Source organism: Lissotriton vulgaris, chromosome 4_1 (genome assembly GCF_964263255.1).
Source record: "Lissotriton vulgaris chromosome 4_1, aLisVul1.2, whole genome shotgun sequence".
Taxonomy (NCBI): Eukaryota; Metazoa; Chordata; class Amphibia; order Caudata; family Salamandridae; genus Lissotriton; species Lissotriton vulgaris.
Genome location: NC_141691.1, coordinates 367,294,902 through 367,316,619, shown reverse-complemented (window position 1 = coordinate 367,316,619; position 21,718 = coordinate 367,294,902). Strand labels below are relative to the sequence as shown.

The following is a 21,718-nucleotide window of genomic DNA, read 5'->3' as shown; positions in this document are numbered from 1 at the left end:
AAAGCCATTGCTTGTAATATCAATACATGTAAGTCACGTAAATACAACACATATTCCATTAGAAATGCTATAGGTGTCACATTTGCAAAAGTTATAACTATTGGCATTGTAAATGACAAAGCTATTAATTTCGCTATTTTCAAAAACAAAACATAAATAAAAAATTTGTCATTTACAATATCAATAGCTCAAACTTTCCTAATGTGAGACCTATTGCATTGCAAATGCTTGTTTTATATTTAAGTTCAAGTTAAAGAGATACTTTATTTCGGCCTGATATGGCCATAACAGCACAGGTAAAACATATAAAAAGACATTGAAATCAATACGACTTTTTCAACATTAAAATTAGGCGTACACATTAAGATATTTGATCGCTAAAAAATTGTAGGGTATAATAAACATTCTAAATAAACAAAGACAAGTATCTCAATCAATCTATGTAAAATCATACATTAAAAAAGCGAGATTACTGATCATAATCGGGAGGTAGGATGATTTAGTTGGACTAGCTCTTTGTTTAAAACCGCTCGGCGTACACACCACAAAGAAAACAGATAGCGGGACACTGAATAAACAATAGGCGTACTACAATCATATTTTAGGATCCTAAATGCCTGTGAACAGTGGGAAGTTCCTAGATTCCTACATAGCTGTCGTAGCCAGCGATGTCTTACTTCCTTATATGCTATACAAAAAACAGTACATGTAGGTCAGTCTCCGTACTATTATTACAGGTCAGACAATTTTTTGTGGAGCTGCCCCCACTTACGAGTGATGGCACGTAAGGGAAGTGCACCATGCCTGATCTGCAAATAAAGTTTTTGGGCCAGAGACAGCTGTATATCGTCTATGCTGGGTACTAAACTATATTGCAGTTTGACTTCTAGGAAAGATGATGTAAGTGTACCTATCCTGGGACCCCTCAGTAATAGGTTAAGATTATTATCCTTGAAATTCTTTATCAAAACCTTCCTAGGTGTTGACCGACATCTAGCTTCGGGACTTTCCCATAAATCTCTCATTCCAATGGATATCAAGGAGTTCTTAATGTGGGTAAGCCAAGATATTTTACTTGCTCCATTAAGGTTTGCCACTTCCCTCAGTTCCTCTCTATACATAGATAGTTCTGGAGTGCTCCATGAACTTCGCCAGTATAGCAAGGGTCTGAGGGCAACCTCCAGTGGAATTGGGCTAACCCCAAGATCCATTCGGAGTGGGTGGTGTGCTTTGGAAAGTCCCACAAGTTGTCTGAGAAATGAGTTCTCGGTCTTAACAAGTTGTTCAGATGGCCGATGACCCCATATTTCTGCCCCATATAAGGCCGCTCCTCTCGCTTGTGCCTTATATATTTCAAGGAATTTCCAGCATCTTATGAGCACACTTGCTCTGCTGTTTTGCTAGCCGCCCTGATGTTTGTGCTAATCTTAGACAAACTTTGGAAGCCATGTGTCCTTGTGTCCTTCCACCAAGACGGGATACGCCTGCCGTTGGGGGATATTTGTGGCATGGTATGCAGAAAGATAGATTGAGCCCCTTTCTAAGGATCTTCTCTACATTCTTTCTCTAACCCATAAGGGCTCTTATTTGGGCACGCTCAAGGTCTATCTTTCTGGTGTTTTCTCTGGTTGCCTGACCAGCAATCCCTTTGAAAATCTCCCATTGTTCATAGAGTTTAGAAAGGTTTACAACATTTGTTCCACCTTTGTCTTTCATTATGCCGCAGTGGGACCTCAATCTTGTCCTCACTTTCCTTATGTTTGCTCCATTTGAGCCTTTGCATAGTTGCCCTTTCAGGCTCCTTTCCATCAAAAAGACCTTTCTTGTGGCTATCTCATCTGCTCAAAGGGTCAGCAAGCTTCAGGCTTTTTCATCCAAGCCTCCATACCTCAACATCATACAAGAGCTTCCTTTCTATCGAAAGGGGTCACTCCCTTTCATGAAGGCCAGTCTGTCACTCTGCCTACTTTTCACGCTCCACCACATCCCTCCAAGAAAGAGGAGGGACTTAACCGTCTGGACCCAAAAGAGTGCTGTCATTCTACCTTTACTGCCTTTGTGAGTTCTTGGGTGGACAACCAACTCTTCGTGGGGTATGTCGGAGTGAAGAAAGGAGAGACCTGTAGAAGTAGACCGTCTTCCGATGGATCGTGCTCTGTATCAAGATCTGCTACGCATTGGCCATAAAGAAACCTTCTGAGGGTTTGCATGCTCATTCCACCAGACCTAAAGCTGGAATTCGGGTCCTGGATATTTGCCAGGCCGCAACGTGGGCTTCTTTGTACACGTTCACAAAACACTACTGCCAGGACAGTCTGACCTGTCAAGATGGGCACTTTGCCCGTTCAGTTCTCCAGGACATACTCGTATCAAATTGGTCCGCAGACCCACCTTTGGGAGGTATTACGTGGGTATCTGATCAAAAGGCAAGATACTAGATCAACAAGTTATTTAGCTTATCTGGTAGAGACTTTATCTAGTTGCAGATTGCTTACTGATCCATCCTTCCTCCTCGCTCTGTGAATGGATTTCTAGAGAAAGGGTAGTTCCCCTTTCAGGGCACTTGTTTTCCACACCAGTGGTCAGTATTCTTCATGGCAAAAGTACAGTATCCCACGTGACCTGTGTATAGGCTGTAAGTGTCTAAACCCCTGATCAAAAGGAACTTCAAAACACGTGATTTTTGTTGTAGTTCTTATTTTTTTATATTCATGTTAGCCATAGTCGCTGTCCTGCCATACTTTACAATTGGTATATTCTAAACATTATTTACAGGCATTTTGACCATGTACATTTATTTTTTCAACAAAGAAAGAGAAATTGTTGCATACATTTTACATTAAAACTTTGTTACTTTTTTACAATGTGCATATCCGTTGTATTCAAAAGTATTATATTTTCTACCAACACCATATCGTACTCCACTCTCTCATTCATACACAAAACAGACACATCCTCTCATATACACCACTCATTCCTATCCCAGCCACATATAACATACACCACAAATTACAACGGAAAACCATGGTCGTGGCAAATGATGATTGGTGGCTGGTGAAAAGAAAGTTGATGTGGATTCATCATAGTTTTTCCATAGTTGCTCATACTCTTGGCACTACACTACATGAACAATAATATGCTAAGTTCTAGAGCACTACGTAATAGTAACTTTTTTCCCTATCCTTTTAACCAGGTTTCAGATATTTTAACAGTTCAAACATCAGCTGTTGCTCCTGGCCCTTGTACGCCGCCACATCTGTCTAAAAAAGCGAAATCAAGAGAATTGACGCTAAATTGGGGTAAGTTAATTAGATCAATTATATCTGCGTTGAATATATTCATTACTCAGAAGTAGACTTAATGCATCCCCTTAAATAATGTTTCCCAATATATCTGCTACATTGATGAAACTTCTTATTGTTATAGTACCTGAGTTAGGTTATTACACTACAGCTGTGCCTTTTTTTTGTTGCTGTTATGATGTTTTAAAATAAAGGATGCTATGTTATGCAGTGGGTGATTCTCAGAACTGTCAGTCTGACCCTCGTTAAGTTGCCCATACACCTGCATTGGCGACGGAGTTGCAGGTCTTTGAGTAATAAAAGCCTGAAAAAATGAATGCAATGGCCTGTCATGCTAACTTGAGGCTTCAGGCCACTTTCTGGTAGACTCCAAATGTTCCAGAATGTAAAGAAACTGGTGAGGAAATTGCTACCTGGAATTCAGTATAGAGCTGTGGTGCACAAAGAAATAACTTTCTGCTGTGACTTAATAGATAGAAAACACTCCGCAATCTTTATAATGGCACACCATACATAAAAGAAGTGTCCCTCCGCCCTAGGCAGTGCCAAATTGGTCCCTGCGTCACTTGACATTTTCCTATGGGGGTAGACTACGAGGCAGCTTTTCCATCTGTATGGGCTGCCTTGATCGAACCTTGCCCCTATGAGCTCAGTCTACTTGTGGCCTCTGGTTGATGGCTGATTATGAGCAGGCCACAAGGTTGTGGGAGCAAACCTCCTGGTGTTAGGCTCAGGACAAAGGGGGGGTCCGAGTTAGCACCCAAAGTACACCCACAGTGTGTAGGAAGCTGGCTCTGTATATACTATACCAAAGTGAGGTATAGTGTGTACAGAGTCCAGTGTGGAACCCCAAAGGTAGGCATAGGTAAAGTTAGATAGCACCTTACTCTCTATTTGTGGTAGTGTGGTCGAGCAGTAAGGCTTTATCAGACAACAGTGTTAAGCATTTGTTGTTCACACTCAGTCAGCAAATGAATTCACACACTCAAAGACTAAACTACAGACCAATTTGTTTTTGTATAAAAATATTCTTTTAGTTATTTTATTTTCTAGAACCAAGCAAACCTGGCACAGGTAAGTGATAAATACTTTGCAGTAAATATACAATTGTAATACAGGTTGGATTGTAATTGTAAATGCACTTTATTTTGACTTACAGTATTGTTTCTGAGAAATGCAATGCTTTGTAAATACAGTGCATATAATTTCAATAGGATTTTCAGTAAAATTACAGGTAAGTTACTTATGAGATTTATTTTCTAACACAGTGTAGTATACCTGGATACCACACTTTGACATTTCCTGAAAACAGGTAAGTAAAATCGTTTTTGTTAGTGCAATTTTTAAAGATCTTCTTTAGGTTTTCACACTCAACACCTAGAAACTTTTCCAAGAAAAACAGTCAATGTTATCCTAAGGAAGAAATTAGTGTTATCGGTTTTAGGGTAAGAATTCGGTAGTGGGAGTGGAGGTTCTGGAGGTAGACTCGGGGGTCCCCCAGAATCAGGGATACACTCGCGTTACACCCTCAGCAGCACTAGGGAGGCCGGATGCAGCGTGCTGAGGCCCAATGTTATCCAATGGGGAATAGGGGCCTCTGGTTGGTGGCTGCTGATGAGCAGGCCACAAGGTTGTTAGGACAAAGTTCCTAGACTTTAGCTCAGGGCAAATGGGGACAAAGTAGCACCAAAGGTGCACCCTCAGCGGCACTAGGGCAGTCGTGTGTAGGGTGCTGTTTGCAGTGGGGAACCTCCGGTTTGCAAAGTCACTGCAGGCTCGGGGACAAAGGTCTTCTGGGTGTGACCACCACTTCGAGAGGTAAGTTTGGATGTTGGGGGTTGGTTAGGCACCGTCATTTGGGCCACCCAAGGCCTTGGGGCGTCGTGTGCAGGGTGCCTTTTAGGGTAGGATTTACTTGCCAGCGACTGGTCATGTTTGGGGGGGGGGGGGGCTTCCGGATTTAGGCTAAAGGAGTCGGTCGGAAGTTTGAGGCAGGTCAGGGGTCACCGGATCTCAGTTCAGGATCGCTGGGTAGACCTCCTCGTTGTGTTTGCGCACTCGAGCTCAGGACGTGGACGGCGCGTGCAGAGTGGTGCTGATTCGCAGTGCCTGCCGAAGCTAGAGGTTGGAGAAGAACAAATCTTTTGTTCACAGGAGACACAGTCTTTGTGGTTGAAGGCAGGCAGGTCCTCCGGGGTTTTCGAGTTTGCTGGCTCCAGGTCACACCGGGATTACACAGGAGCAGGCTCGAGGTGGAGTCAGGCCGGTAGGGCTGGGGCCAAGTCAGTGGGCGCCTTCCTCTTGTTAACTTCGGCTCGGCTGTTTGTCCTTCTTCTTTTCTTGTAGTTTCTTCTGGTCTCAGGAAGCAAGGTTCAGGGTTGCCCCAAAATATAGATTTAGTGGCGTTACAGATAAGTAAAAAAGGTTAGGACCAATGGGTCCCTTCCCTGGGGTGGGTACACCCACTATCATGCCACCCTCCAAAGGGAGGGTGGCATATGCCGTCCCCTGGTTGGCTGAGTCTCCCCTTCTGCAAGATGGCGGGGACTGAGAGTTGTGCTTCACTTCGCCTCCCCACCTGAGGGGTGGAGTTGGCAGAGGTGGGCACACCTCTCTTTCTCACTTGTTTTTCCCGCCGGTTCTCCCTCCCAATGTGGGGGTCAGAACCAGTGGGGACCAGTTGCTGAAAGCAGCAAGTGGCCTGGGAAGCTCACAAAGGCGGCAAGTCTTTGAAGCTTCCCCTTCGTGAACCCTGCCTATACTGAGGGAGGAGGCTTGGCACCTCGTCCCAGGATGTGCATCGTTTCAGCCCGCCAAGAGCAGCAGGCTCTCCATCCAGGGATCCAGAAACATGTGGTGGTGGCAGCTGAAAGCAGCCACTCAGCCTGGACCCTAGTGGTAGGTTAGTTTTCAGGGGGCATCTCTAAGATGCCATCTGTCTGTAATTTTCATTAAATCCCACCCTGGCATCAGTGTGGGTTTAATGTTCTGAGAAGTTTGATACCAAACTTCTCAGTTTTCAGTGTAGCCATTAGGGTGCTGTGGAGTTCGTAATGACAAACTTGCAGCACCATATACTCTTAATGGCAGCACTGCACTTACAGTGCCTAAGAATGGACTTAGACACTGTAGGGGTACATGGCTCATGCACCTGTCCCCTCACCACTGGTATAGTGCACTGAGCTAGAGGGGCGACTAATCTATTCCAGGGCATTGGGTTGTTGGCATAGCACAAGGGGATGCGTGCCATGTCAACTCTTCACTTTGTTCTGCACCAAAACACGCAGCCTGCAAAGGCACTGTGTGAGTGTGAAGGTACAGGACTCTGAGGGTGGCACAATAAGTGTTGCAGCCCTTAGAGGCCTCTCTAGTCACAGTACTCTAGGTACCTGTGGTACCATTTACCAGAGGCTGACCTGTGGCCTGAGATGCCAATTGGGTTTAGGCTTCAATGCAGTTTTTAGGTAAAGAAACCTAGGCTCTGGGTACCTGGTTAGCAGGGGCCCAGGGCATACTCAGCCAAAGCACATCTGCAATTCAGCAAAAAGTGAGGGCACTTTCTCACAACCAGTACCAGTCAGCAAAATATTGGGGAGTGCACTGGTCACAGGATGACTTTGCAACACTGGAGCATACCACAGTCTGTGGGCACAACCAAGAATGAGTGACTGACATGGACCAAAACCATAATCTAGCAATGAGACTGGCACTTGCAGTAGATCTTTCTCACTAGGAGTATGCTGAGTTTAGGAGTAGTTGCTCTCATGTTAATAGAGAACAATGGAGAATTAATAGAATGATGTCTGCACCGGGCAAGACTATCTTGAGTGGTCCCATTCCACCGAAGCCCTGTACTAGGGCATCCAGCTAAATCAGTCTGCTGGTGCTTTAGTTGGGAAGGCAAACATTAAATTTGAAAGGGGTACTACTAGCTTGCCCTCGCCTAACAGTCATGTTCTTAATGTCTTAAATTAATGTAAACACTTTACATCTAATGAGAGATTATTGTATACGAGTAAAAGTGCAGTCAGTGTGTATCTTATACATTAGAATTCTATTGCACCAGTTGTTAATAGTAAGTAATTGTTATGCAGTGATATGAAAAATGTATTCTCTGATGAATGTTTATGAAACTTTAATGTTACAGAACCGCCTCTTGTGGACGGAGGGTCAGCAATAGTAGAGTATACACTGGAGATGGCACACTGTCAGCATGGTGAGCGCCAGACAGTTTACCAGGGTCCAGACCATACATGCACAGTGAGCAACCTTCTTCCAGGGAGAACACACTTTTTCTGGATCAAAGCATCAAATAAAATTGGGGTAAGATAACTGAGATTTTAAATTTCCCACCTGCTTTAACTTTTAAAATGTCAGTTCATTAATAAAATGTGGATACTGAGGTTAACTTTTTTGGATAGTATGTAAGAGCACACTACTCAATTAGAAACACAAAAAGGAGCTGTTTAGTAGGTAATTGCCTGGAGCTTACAAACAATCCTCCCAATATTCCATCTCGCACTCACTAACTCTCGCTACAACACCAACAGCTTCTCAAACAAGATGTACAAGCCCTTCTAACAAAAGAAGCTACAGAACCAGTTCCATTAGAACATCGAGGTTCAGGAGTTTACTCCTTTTACTTTCGAATCCCCAAAAAGATGGGTCTCTATGACAATCTTAGATTTCAAACCTATACATACTGTCAGAACACTTCCATATGGTCACCCTTCAACAAGTGATTTTACTTCTACACCATGGCGACTTTATGTCCCCACTAGACTTAAGGGACACATATTTTCATATTACAATCCATCCAGCACATCGCAAGTATCTCAGATTTGTGATAGTAGGAAATCACTATCCATTCAAAGTACTTCGATTCGTAGTGACTATTGCACCCAGAATGTTCACAGCAGTAGTAGCAGCTCACCTTAGAATGAGATAAATTCATGTCTTCCTATATCTGGACGATTGGCTCATCCTAACCAATACACAGGGAAATTGTTTACAACACACTCAAGCTACAATAAACCTCCATCAATTAGGATTTACAGCCATTGCAACAAAACCTCATCTTCAACTCTCACAACTGCAAACATATCTAGGAGCAACCCTAAACACTCACACAGCTTTAGCCTCTCCCAATGCAGCCAGAATTCAAAACTTTCAAACTTTATTACTACAGTTTCAACACAACTAATACCTAATAGTGAAGACCTTCATGCAACTCTTAAATGATGGCATCATGCATTGCAATAGTGCCTCACGCAAGGCTGCATATGTGGCCTCTACAAGAATGCTTATCATATCAGTAGAATCAATCACAGGGTCAATTCACAGAGTTAGTGGTGGTAGACAGCTGCAGTCATCACTCTCTGCAGTGGTGGAACACGCAAAATCTATCAGAAAGGCGGGCGTTCATCAACCCTATTCCACAAGTCGTACTAACAGCAGATTCCTCTCTCACAGGCTGGGGTGCCCATCACCAGCATAAGACAATTCAAGGTTTATGGAACACCAAACATAGAAGTCTCCACATCAATTACTTGGAACTTTTAGCAGTTCAACTAGCACTGACATCTTTCCAACCTCCGAGAAATGGGGATTCCCGCAAATAGACCTCTTTGCCACAGCAGAGAACTCAAAATGCCCAAACTTAGCCTCCGTATTCCCACACCATCTATCCAAAGGCAATGCCCTATGGATGAACTGGCCAGGAATATTTGCTTACGCTTTTACGCCTCTCTCTCTCCTTCCATTTCTAGTTCAGAAACGTAGGCAGACATCACTCAAACTGATTCAAGTAGCTTTCATGTGGGCTCGTCAACCGTGGTTCACCACACTGCTAGAGCTGTCAGTAGTTCCACACCAAAATCTGCACCTCAACTCCAACCTTCTCACACAGAGCCATGGAGAAATCAGACATCCAAGCGACAAGGAGCTCATCCCAGCGATCTGGCTGCTGAAATTATAGAGTTTGGATACCTAAACCTATCACCAGATTGTATGACAAGAAGCAAGGAAAGCTACCACTAGAGCATGTCATGCAGCAAAGTGGAAACGATTTGTTATATATTGCAATAATAACACCATTGATCTGTTAGATGCATCCATACAAAACATTATTTGTTATCTTTTGCATCTACAGAGAGTAGGCTTAGCCTATACACCCATTCAACTACACCTTATGGCAGTAGCTGCATACCTACAAAACAGTCAACATTTAGTTTTATTCAAAGTTCCAGTTATCAAAGCTTTTAAGGAAGGACTTAAACAAATAATATCACACAGGATACCACCTGCACCTGTCTGGAACCTTAATATTGTTCTCACAAGGTTTATGGGTCCACTTTTTGAGCCTCAATTGTGCATTACACTTTCTTTCATGGAAAGTTCCCTTTTTAATTACTATCACTTCATTGAGACATGTTGGTGAGCTACAGGCATTAACCTTAGATGAACCTCTATTTCAGCTTCACAAAGATAGTGGGTCTTCGTACAAACCCAAAATTCCTTCCAAAAGTAGTTTCTTCTTTTCATATCAACCAATCAGTTGAGTTATCTGTGTTCTTCCCTCAACCAGATTCAGTAGTAGAAAGAGTTCTACACACACTTTATGTTAAAAGAGCACTATTGTACTATACTGATAGTACAAAACATTTCCGTAAAAAAACAAAAAAACTTTTTGTTGCATTTGCTCCACCTCGTCAAGGAACACCTATTTCTAAATCCGGTATTTCTAGATGTATTGTTAACTGTATTCAAACTTGTTATTTCAAAGCTAAAAGAACATTAACTATGCCTCCTAGAACACACTCTACGTGCAAAATAGGAGCATCTATGGCCTTTTTAGGTAACATTTCCTTAGCTGACATATATAAGGCCTCTACATGGTCAACACCACACACATTTACCAAACATTATTGTGTGGGTGTATTAGCATGACACCAAGCTAATGTAGGACAAGCAGTCCTAAAAACACTTTTTTAAACAACTGCAACACCCACTAGTTAGCTACCGCTTTCAGAAGGTACTGCTATACAACCTATGCAAAGCATGTGTATCTACAGCTCACATGCCTCAAACGTATTATGTTACTTACCCTGTAAGCAGCAGTTTTTTGCATGGAGTTGTACATTCTAATGCGCCCTCCCTCATCCCCTGACACCTCTGGTTGTTCCAGTTCTTATTATTCATACTACATACGCATGGACATCTCTATACTGCACTTATTTACTCCATTCTCATCCTCTTGCGAGAAAACAAAATAATCTGAAAGAGACACGGTAGTGATAGATTCCTTACCTTAGAATATCCCCAGGCGTCGGACTGGATCCGGAAAGTTTTTTCGTCAGCAGCACCCCTGCGCATCGGAAGGTGGCTTTGTGCGGCTCCGCGTCCATTGCTGGCACCTTATACGCCGAGATGACGTCACAGAGACTACTTAGGCGCCACCCATGCGCACTGACGTCAGTTCTTTCTGTTTCCGGGCCAGCAAGCGCAGATCTGGTTAGAGCACATACCCTAGTCACTTTTTGAATATTTGACTCCTGGTGCCACATAGGGATCCCTGGGTTTAAATCCTGCGGGGCCTGTCGCCATACGATGTCGGTGTCCGACCCCCATGTTGTCTGTCTCTACTGTCTGGAGAGCGACCATGACTCCCGGTCACGTTCTGACTGTCCAGCAATGGCTCCTAAGGCTTTGCGGGAGTGGTTCCGTAAGCTGCTGTTGGCCTGGCAGTTGTCTACGTGCCGTTCGAGATCCAGGGGTCGATCGAGGGACCGACTGCGGAGCCATTATCATCACTCCTCAGGATTGAAGTCTTCACACTCTGAATCGGGTAAGAGACGTCATAAGAAGTCGTCGAAGAAGCACGTACGCTCTCCGATGTCCCCCCGTCGGTCTCCGGACGCGGACGAGGGGGCCAGGGGAACCACCCCCGCTGCTCCATTGGAGCCTTGGAGTCCCATGGCCTACCCACCTTATCCAGGTCCGTCGGCAACTCTGGCCCAGGTGCAAGATTTTCTTGCTCTGTACCGCCTTTTCAGTCCTCGGGCTCCTGCTGGCGCGCCTTCGGGCCTGGTTGTCCCAGCTGAGGGCCCTCCTGTGCCACCGGCTCCGCTAGCGGCGCCGGAGGTGGCGCCGGCGCCACAAGGTCCTCTGCCGGCGGCTCCAGGTTAGGACATGGAGCCTGATCGGTACAGTTCCCGGCACCGTTGGACCATTTATATTCCCCTGTCCCTCCCCCGCCTCTGCAGCCTGTGCCACGGGCATTGGAGGAGGGGGACAACTGGGAGGGGTCTGAGGACCCTCTTGCACAGCAGTGCGAGTCAGAACAGGAGTGGGCGGAAGAGTCAGAGGATGCAGGTGGCCTTGACCTCTCCTCTGAGCCTGGTTTTCTTTCTCCTTCTGCTGTGGCCATGGAGGAGGGCGCCACATGTTGTGCTCCGTAGTGCAAATGAGGCCCTTGACCTTGACCTGCCTACGGCACTCTCAAAAAAGAACCTCCTCACTCCTCCTCAGCCGGCGACAAGCTCTATGGAGCCTCTGCTACCGTTCAACGAGGCGTTATCTGATGTATTGATGGGCACCTGGTCTAGACCAGCCACAGGGGACCCTGTGGATAAGAACGTGGCCAGGTGTCATCGCCCGGCCCCTTGTGACCCTGCCTTTTTAACGACACAACCAACTCCGGTGAGCCTAGTCATCCCAGACTCCACTTCCCAAAGCGCATTCCCTACCGCCCCGCAGGGTAAGGAAACTAAGAAGAATCTTCCTCTCCCAACTTAGGACTGCGGTCGGTGAACACTGGATGCCTCTTGGGCAGCTACTCTCATGCTGTAGGGACACGGTTGCTCAGATGCTGCCGCACTGTCCGGAGGAAGTTCGGGCAGTGCTTTCCCAAGCTGTTGCTGAGGGGAAATATGCAACAAAGTTCGACATTTGGTGTGGACTGGACACCGCAGACTCACTGGGTAGGGCGATTTCCAGGACAGTGGTCCTCCGTCGCCACGCCTGGTTGCGGTCCACAGGGTTTTCAGGGGATGTTCAGAGTTCTCTTATGGATATGCCTTTTGATGGTACCCACCTGTTTGGCGATAAGGCAGATAAGGCGCTGGAGCGTTTTATGGACTCCCGGGCTACGGCAAGTCCTTGGGTCTCTCCACCACGCGGCCGGCCACGTCTGCTTTTCGTTCCTTTCGTGTCCACGGAAGGGGACACCCGGCATGTTCATTCAGCCAGAAGCCTGCGCAGAACCAACCTCAGCGTGGCCGCAGACGTGGTTCCTGCTGCGGTGGGACAGGGGGCCAGCATGTTGGTCAGTTCACCTCCGCTCCTGCAGCATCTGCTTCAAAGCCTTCCTAGTCCGAGCTTTGTGAGGCACCCTATGCCGGTGGACGACAGGATTAGCCATCACCTCCCACACTGGCGTTCTGTCACCTCGGACAGGTGGGTGCTGCAAATTGTCCGAAGGGACTACTCCCTCCTCTTGGAGTCCCCCCCAGCCATGCCACCTCAGTTCCACCGCATGTCGGGGATCACTTTCCGCTTCTCCAACAGGAAGTTGCGGCCCTCTTGGCCAAGGGGGCCATCAAGCGCGTTCCTAGGCCAGAAGTATGATGTGGTTGTTATTCCCACTACTTTCTGGTCCCCAAGAAGGAGAAAGGGGGCCTGCACCCCATCGTGGACCTCAGGAATGTCAATCGCGTCCTCCGGAAGGAGGAGTTCAAAATATTGAGTCTGGCTCATCCCTGGAGAGTGGATGGTAGCGTTGGACTTGCAGGACGCATATTTTCACATCCCCGTCCTGCCGGCCCACCGGCGTTACCTGCGTTTCACGGTATTCCAAGAGCATTTTGTTTGCTGTGCTCCCCTTCAGCCTTACCAGCGCTCCTCGGGTGTTCACGAAAGTGATAGCGGTGGTTGCAGCTCATCTGCGCAGATCAGGGGTTCCAGGCTTCTCCTATCTCGACGACTGGTTGTTGAAGGCGGGCTCGCCCCAGGCAGTCGTCTCCCACCTCCAGACTACGGTTGACCTCCTGCATTTGGTAGGGTTCTCCATCAACATGCCAAAGTCTCACCTGAGCCCCTCTGAGAAGTTCCCCTTCATCGGAGCAGTTCTGGATTCAACGCGGTTTTGGATTTATCCTCCTGAGCAGCGAGTCCGGGATATTCAGGCTATGATTCCAATCTTTTAGCCTCTATCCCGGGTTTCAGTCGGGATTACCCCCCGGCTCCTGGGCTTGATGGCCTCCTGCATCCTGCTAGTGCAACATGCCAGATGGCATATGCGGGCTCTGCAGTGGGACCTGAAGTTCCAGTGGGCACAGCATCAGGGCAACCTTTCTGATCATGTCCAGATCACCGCTGTCGGCCCGAGCCTACCTTTGCCAATGAGAGACCTGTGAACCTTCAGCATCGTGGATCTGAGGTCCTTTGCCCAAGATCAACGGAGACGCACCCAGAGCCGATCACCTGCGAGGCCGTCGTCTGGTAGCCCAACTCTCACTGCGAGGAGCAGCAGCCTCCAACCTGGGGTGGAGTGCGTTATACGAGAGACCGCTCTCGGCCTTTCCTTTCTTCACAGCGTGAGTCTCCGCTCAAGTCAGTATCGTGGCTCGTACTCGCCGAGGAGTGGCAGTACCAGGGTCGGATTGTGGAGCTGCACTTTGTTTCCTGCATACCAGTATTGGGGGCATATTTTGGCAGTCGCTGACTGCGAGTCAGCAAAGAGTAGCATAGAGACCTTCACGAACACCATGATTAGTGCCAAATTGCTTTTCCGATCCGCATCAGTACGTGCACTACGAACAGCCTTTTACTTGCTTTTCCGATCCGTATTAGTACTTGCATTACGGACTGCATTATTACTTGCTTTACGAACCGCATTAGTACTTGCATTAAGGACTGTCTTATTTCTACATTACGAACTACATAGCATTGCATTAGGACTGCATTAGATCATCGTGGACTGCTCATTAATACCGCAAGAACCTACAAGTGATTGTTGGCCTTATAACCGGCCCAGTGAAATATTATCAATACGCTGGATATTTTTATCGTTTGATCTCATCGTATTTTTTCTTGATAAAGATACCGCTATTTTCCTAAATCAGTGTAGTGTCCATTTGTGGTGTTATCACTGTGTTACTGGGAGTGTGGTTGCAAATATTTTACAAATTGGCTTGGAGATAATCCTGGCTGCTCGTGCCAAGCTACCGTAGGGTGAGCAGGGGTTATCTAAGAGGATGCCCATCCTTACCCTGACTAGAAGCAATGGTCCCTATTTGGACTAAGGTACCTACCTCAGCCAACTAGAGATCCCCAGTTCTAACAGTGAGCAGAAGAATGATGGATTTAACCCAGATCTCTTGACTCGGGGTGAATGTATGATTCATTCATCATTCCGTCCATCACTTGTTTGCATAGCACTGTTCTGGATATCTGTCAGGCTGCTATCTGGTCATCAGTGCACACGTTCACGAAGCACTACTGCAATGACAACCGGCCCGTCGTGATGAGCATTTTGCCTGCTCAATCCTGGAACATTTTTCAGTCTGACTCATTCCACACACCGACCACCTTGAGAGGTACTGCTTTGATATCTGCTCACAGGGTAAGAATCTGTAGTTAAGTGTCCATCAGAAGAACAAGTTACCTACCTTCTGTAATGCTTTTTTATAGATACTCCAACTGCAGATTCCTCACTGCCCTCCCACCTCCACATCCTGGGGTATGAGCTCTTCTATATAAAGAAAATCCCAATTTAGGAATCAGACCACTGGTTTTGCAGCGTGAATCTTTTCTGGGTTCACATGCTGTGCATTATTCCTCTGGAGCAGTAAGGCAGTATCAGAGGACAGTGTTAAGTATTTGATGTACACACTCAGTCAGCAAATGAATTTACACACTCAATAACTGAACTCTGGGCCAATTGTTTTTGTATAAAAAATACACTGTTTTATTTTTAGAACCAAGCAAGCCTGGTACAGGTAAGCATTAAACACTTTACAGTAATAAGTTGCTGAATGTAGAACAGTTTGAAAATGCAATAGGAATTGTACTTTGTTTGATTTACAGGGGATGCAGTAGGTTGCAATACTTTGCAAATACAGTATTGAAATTAATAGGCTTATTCAGTAAATTACAGGTAAGTTACTTTTCACGTTTCTTTTCTAACTCAGTGCTGGATACCTAGATTCAAAAATCACAGTTGATGGACAGAATGCAGAACAATGTCATACATTCACCCCAGTACAGAGATCTGGGCCTAAATACATCGTTTTTGGCACTCCACACCACCCCAGTTCAGACATGGCCATATGTAAATCCGTCTGACCCTGTGCCTCATGGGAACAGTCCAGCCCGAACTGCCAAGCCATGCCTTCCCTGGACCGGAAACAAGCTTCCGAGGACCGGTTTCAGGCATTCCAGCCATCTTCAGCCCAGCTTGCTTGAATCCAGTGGTGTGGAGAGCATGGGTCTCACGTCTGAGCATACCCATCCCACTCGGGGTGACAAATGCAAAAACCACAGGATTCAAACAAGCCAGGCTGAAGACGGCTGGAATGCCAGAAACCGGTCTTCGGAAGCTTGTTTCCGGTCCAGGGAAGACATGGCTTGGCAGTTCGGGCTGGACTGTTCCCATGAGGCACAGGGTCAGACTGATTTGCATATAGCCATGTCTGAACTGGGGTGGCAGAGTGGGCTAAAGAACGGTGATGGATTAAACCCAGATCTTTTGACTGGGTGTGAGTGTTTGATTGATTCAGATGCTCCGTCCATCACCACCCCCTTTTGTACCGCTTTTGGCCGCGATAAGTGTGGCAGGGTATGCTCAGACGTGAGTCCCTTGCTCACTTTGCCGCTGGATTCAAGCACGCCGGGCTGAAGACGGCTGGAATGCCAGAAACCGGCCCTCGGAAGCTTGTTTCCGGTCCAGGGAAGACATGGCTTGGCAGTTCAGGCTGGACTGTTCTCATGAGGCACAGGGTCAGACTGACTTGCATATAGCCATGTCTGAACTGGGGTGGCAGAGTGGGCTAAAGAACGGTGATGGATTAAACCCAGATCTTTTGACTGGATGTGAGTGTTTGATTGATTCAGATGCTCTGTCCATCACCACCCCCTTTTGTACCGCGGATACCTAGATTCAGCACTGTACAGTTCCTGCAAACAGGTAAGTAAATACGTTTTGGTTATTCGTGCGATTTTTAAAGAATATTTTTAGATTTCAAAACTCCACACTTTTTGGAAGAAAATTGTCAATGTTATCCTATGGAGGAAAAACAGGTTATCGGTTCACCGGTAAGTTATCGACTGTGGGAGTTAAGGTTCTGGGGTTAGACTTAGGGTTCCCCCAGGGTCGGCGATGAACTCTTATTACACCCTCAGCGGCACTAGGGCAGTCGGGTGCAGAGTGTTGAGGCCCAATGCTATCTAATGGGGGACAGGGGGCCTCCGGTTGGTGGCGGCTGACAAGCAGCCCACTGGGTTGTGGGAGCAAACTCCTAGGGTTTAGGTCAGGGCAAAAGGGGAAAGAACGTAGCACAAAAAGGTGTACTCTCAGTGGCACTGAGGCGGCCGGGTGCAGAGTGCTGTCGACGTCGGGCACCCTGTTGTTTTCAATGGAGAACCTCCGGTTTGCAAAAACACTGCAGGCAGGGAGACAAAGGACTTTTGGGTGCGACCACCACTTCGAGAGATAAGTTGGGAAGTTAGGGATTGGTTAGGCACCGTCGGTTTGGGCACAGAAGGCCGTGGTGCGTCGGTTGCAGGGGGTGTCTTTTGGTGTCAGATCTTCTTACCAGCTCCTTGTTGCAGTTAAAGGGATGCCTTCTGGATTTAGGCTACAGGTGTTGCTGGGGGCTTGAGGCAGGTCAGGGGTCACAGGATCTCGGTTCAGGATTCCCGGGGTGACCTCCTTGTGGTGTTTTTTCCGCTCGGCCCGGGTTAGGGGAGTGCAGAGTGGGCTGGATTCACGATTTCCAGGCTCGCCCTCCCACCTGAGGGGTGGAGTTAGCAGAGGTGGGCACACCTCCCTCCCTTGTTTTACCTGCAGGGTCTCATTCCAAAGTGGGGGTAGAACCAGTGGGAACCAGTTGTTGAAAGCAGCAACTGGCCTGGGGAGGCTCTCAAAGGCGGCATACCTTTGAAGATTCCCCTTCGTAAACCCTGCCCATCTTGGAGGAGGCTTAGCACCTCGTCCCAGGATGTACATTGCTTCAGGCCCCAGAGAGCAGCAGGCTCTCGACCCAGGGATCCAGAAACATGTCTGCTGGTGGCAGCCTAAGCACCCAGTCGGGACACTAGAGGTTGGTCAAGTTTCAGGGGGCATCTCTAAGATGCCCTCTGTCGTTCATTTTACATTAAATCCCACACTGGCATCAGTGTGGGTTTAATGTGCTGAGAAGTTTGATACCAAACTTCCCAGTTTTCAGTGTAGCCATTATGGTGTTATGGAGTTCTTAATGACAAACTCCCAGCACCATATACTCTTAATGGGAGCCCTGCACTTAGAATGCCCAAGAATAGACTTGGGCACTGTAGGGGTACAAGGCTCCTGCACCTGTACCCTCACCACTGGTATAGTGCACCCAGCGAGAGGGGTGACTGATCTATGCCAGGTCAGTGGTTTGTGGGCATGGCACACAGGGATGTATGTCATGTTGACTCTTCACTTTGTTCTGCACCAAGACACACTGCCTGCAAAGGCAGTGTGTGAGTGTCAGGGTACAGGACCTCTAAGGGTGGCACAATAAGTGCTGCAGCCCTTAGACGCCTTCTCTGGTCACAGTGCCCTATTGTACTATTTACCAGGGGCTGGCCTGTGGCCAGAGATGCCAATTGAGTTTAGGCTTCAATGCAATTTTAGGGAAGGAACATAGGCCCTGGGTACCTGATTAGCTGGACACACTCAGTCAAAGAACATCAGCAATTCAGCAAAAAGTGGGAGCCTACCATGCAATAAGAGGGCACTTTCTCACACTCAATCACTAAGAGACTTGCGTTTCTCCAGCGAGGAAGAGGACAGTGTAGCTGAGGAAGCTGAATTAGAGGTATCAAACGTCGAAGGGAAGATCGTACCTCAATGGACAAGTGCTGAAGAAACCTTCGAAAGTCTGAGGTGAGTCATCCTCGAAAATCCACAGTCTCGAAAATCTAACTCAAGACTATCACAGGGAATCTCGGATTCGAAAAATATGTTGGCTGACATAAAAACCTCCTTGGAATCCTGGATGGAGACTGCACAAGAGGAGACGAAAAAGTAAAGACGTCAAAGGATAGTCACGCAAGGACGATTCTGCGACAAAATAAGAAAGGCTTCGAGCAGAAAAATGAGGCTCCTTAACTAAGGCATCCTCAAAAGGTTCTACGAAGAACTGTTGATGATGAAACAACAGCCGAATCTTTAAGCCAAAGGCAAAGCGGCTGAGTTTTAACGGAAGCAGAAATGCCTTGAGGACAAAACGGCTGCTATCATTTAAAAAAAAAGACACTTCGATGAGAGTCTGAAAGGGTTCCGCATCCCTTAAAAAAACTTGACGTCGAAAGAGTAGAAAGACCTGAAAGAGAAGGCGATAGAGGAACTTGAACCTCATCTCACTCCAGAACCCCAGGATGAGTTGTGTTATGAGGACGAGGACGAAGATGAACATTTGGGGAAGGTATATCCAGGATCATAGACTGAGTATGCAGACCAGTGACAGGATCTGGAGACAGACTCCCCAGAGGAACGGGCAGACAGTGTCCCTTGGAAGCCTTCACCCCAGATGATATCGGCATATGCAATCGGGTATTAAAACATGCTGCAGATAAATATGGAGTTCAATTAGAGGAAGAAAAACTACAATCATGTTTTTATTGGAAACCCTAATACTGATAGAAACTAGAAATCAGTTTCTTCCCATGCTTCCTAGTGTATTAAATCAGGGAGGAGGTGTATTCAAAGAGCCTTTTTCTTGTTGACCTGTAACTCCAAGAGCAGAGAAAAAGTACACTCATTCTGTGAAGGATCCAGCCTGTATATAGGCAGAGGCATCAGCAGAATCAATTATTGTATCTATTGCTAGGAAAAGAGATAATGTACCCTCAGCTGTGGGACCATGCCCGGAAAAGGAAAGCAAGAATATGTAGCTGTTAAAGAGAAAATCTGAACGTAATGTGGTCAACCAGTGGCGCATTAAAAGTTCAAATGCACTCCTTAATAGACCTGCTCATCAGCATTGGTAAGAGGCTGTGGAGCTAATGAAGCACCTGCCTGAACAATTTAAAAAGAGGGCCGCACATTTAGTGGACAGTGCCAACACATGTTTAAAGTTAGCTTCGGATGGGTCTGAAATAAGTAGCCGGAAAATGATGATTGGTGTCACGCTAAGAAGACGCTCATGGCTAAGAATCTCCGGATTCAAACCGGAAGTGCAGACCAGTGTCCTCAACATGCCATTCGCTGGAGATCACCTGTTTGGCAGTATGGTTGATGAAAAAATTCATCCAACAAAAGAATGACAATGAAACAGCCAAGTCAATGGGTACATTGCATTTCAAAGGATCATGCAGAGGAACAGGTGCTTTTTGGAGACCCACAGGAAGAGGAAGCTTCCAATCAGGACCCTTACTCAAGGTTTCCAGAGAAAAAGCCTACCAACTAAAAATCAGCAAAGTTGGCAATACCAACAGCAGAGCAGATGGCCTTTTCAGGTGAGGGGCAGAGGAGGGCGACTAGGCCACAGAGAAGGTTCAACTCCCACTCGCAAGTGACTCAACAACACAAACACACCTCTCTCAAAAGCCATCTTGGAGAGGTACACTCTCACTTACTAGTTAAGGGTTAAGAATTGTATAAAAACAGAAGAAAGTACTTTGACAAAGGACTTTCTTCTGTTTTTATACAATTCTCATATTTGTTGTCACAATGTTATGAAATTTTAATGTATGAATATTATTGTGTATTGATTATCTGCAATTTGATTCAAAAATAATTATAGGGATCATTATATGTAGTAGATAGTCCATTTGTGTGGAATTGTTTTAAAATGTTATGGAATAAATGAATTTAAATGTTTTTAATATAAAACAAATTACATTTTGAGAGACAAAAAACTACCCCAGTCTTGTGTAGCTATAATAATCCGTGTCACATTGGAATACTAAAAGTTAAATTAGTGTCTAGGCCCTAAGGTCAGAACTAGAGAAATTAAATAACACAGAAAGGAATTCTCTTTTTCACCCATGTGGCACACATACATGCCCTAAGGGCACACAATCCAGAAACAGGGGTGTAACAGGGTGTCAAAGTGACACCCTGTCCCCCTTGGCAATTCGGTATTTTTACCGATTCGGTAATTACCGAATCAGTATTTGCATTGACTCCTGTGGGCTTCAAGGCCCATAGGAATCAATGGCAAATACCGATTCGGTAATTACCGAATCGGTAAATATCGAATCCTACCGATTCGATATTTGTTACCGAATAATTACCTACATCAGATTTACCGATTTCATGAATACTGAATCGGTAAAATTCGGTATTTATGAATCGGTAAATCTGATTTACCTACATCTAGCCCATAGTGGTTAATAATATCGAAATGTAGGTAAGTAATATCGACTATCATAATATCAAAGTACAGAATATAGGCATTGAAATATATCAAATTTTTATTAATATTGATTTTGGATGTTAATGTATGTGTTAAGTGTATATTATTTTTGTAATGTATGTTTAATTTTTTTAAAGTAATGAATTTCATGTTATTTAATTTTTGCTTAATTTAATTCCATAGTGGGTTGTGGATTGATAGGGGAATAGGGTGGGAAGTCATTTAATTATAGTAAATTAAATATACATTTTTAGGAAATATTAACGCTTTCCCTACTGTTGCACTCTCTGGAGTGGGAATAGTAATTTTTACCCCTACGCTATCCAGCGCTTTTCCTACTGTTGCTTTTACTGGAGTGTGAATAGTAATTTTTAAGACCTACGATATCCAATGCTCTCCCTACTGTTGCACTCTCTGTAGTAGGAATAGTAATTTTTACCCTCCCGCTATCAAACTCTTTCCCTACTGTTGCACTCTCTGGAGTGGGAATAGTAATTTTTACCCCTACGCTCTATCCAATGCTTTCCCTACTATTGAACTCTCCGGTGTGGGAATAGTAATATTTACCCCTATGCTATCCAACGCTTTCCCTACTGTTGCTTTCACTGGAGTGGGAATAGTAATGTTCGAGGCATATGAGTGGCAGATTGTATACTTAGTATTAGATCGCCACCTGGTGTTGCGCTCATATGTTTGCATGTTGTTGTCTTCTTGGAAGAAGTCTTTTGTAGTCACGAGATAGGTGACTCGTCCCTTGGACGATAGTGCGCATGGACATCGACTCCATCCATAGATTGTTTTTTTCCG

At 45.8% G+C, this 21,718-nt stretch overlaps 1 protein-coding gene across 1 annotated transcript in view; it reads left to right on the top strand.

Annotated features, from left to right (window-relative positions):
• Positions 1-21,718, top strand: part of LOC147718758 (fibronectin type-III domain-containing protein 3a-like) — a 417,154-nt gene that overhangs the window by 237,070 nt on the left and 158,366 nt on the right. Inside the window, exons 19-20 of the mRNA XM_086918744.1 lie at positions 3,194-3,299; positions 7,450-7,625. Of these exons, the coding sequence (XP_086774870.1) occupies positions 3,194-3,299; positions 7,450-7,625 (282 nt within the window). The remainder of the gene's footprint in view (positions 1-3,193; positions 3,300-7,449; positions 7,626-21,718) is intronic.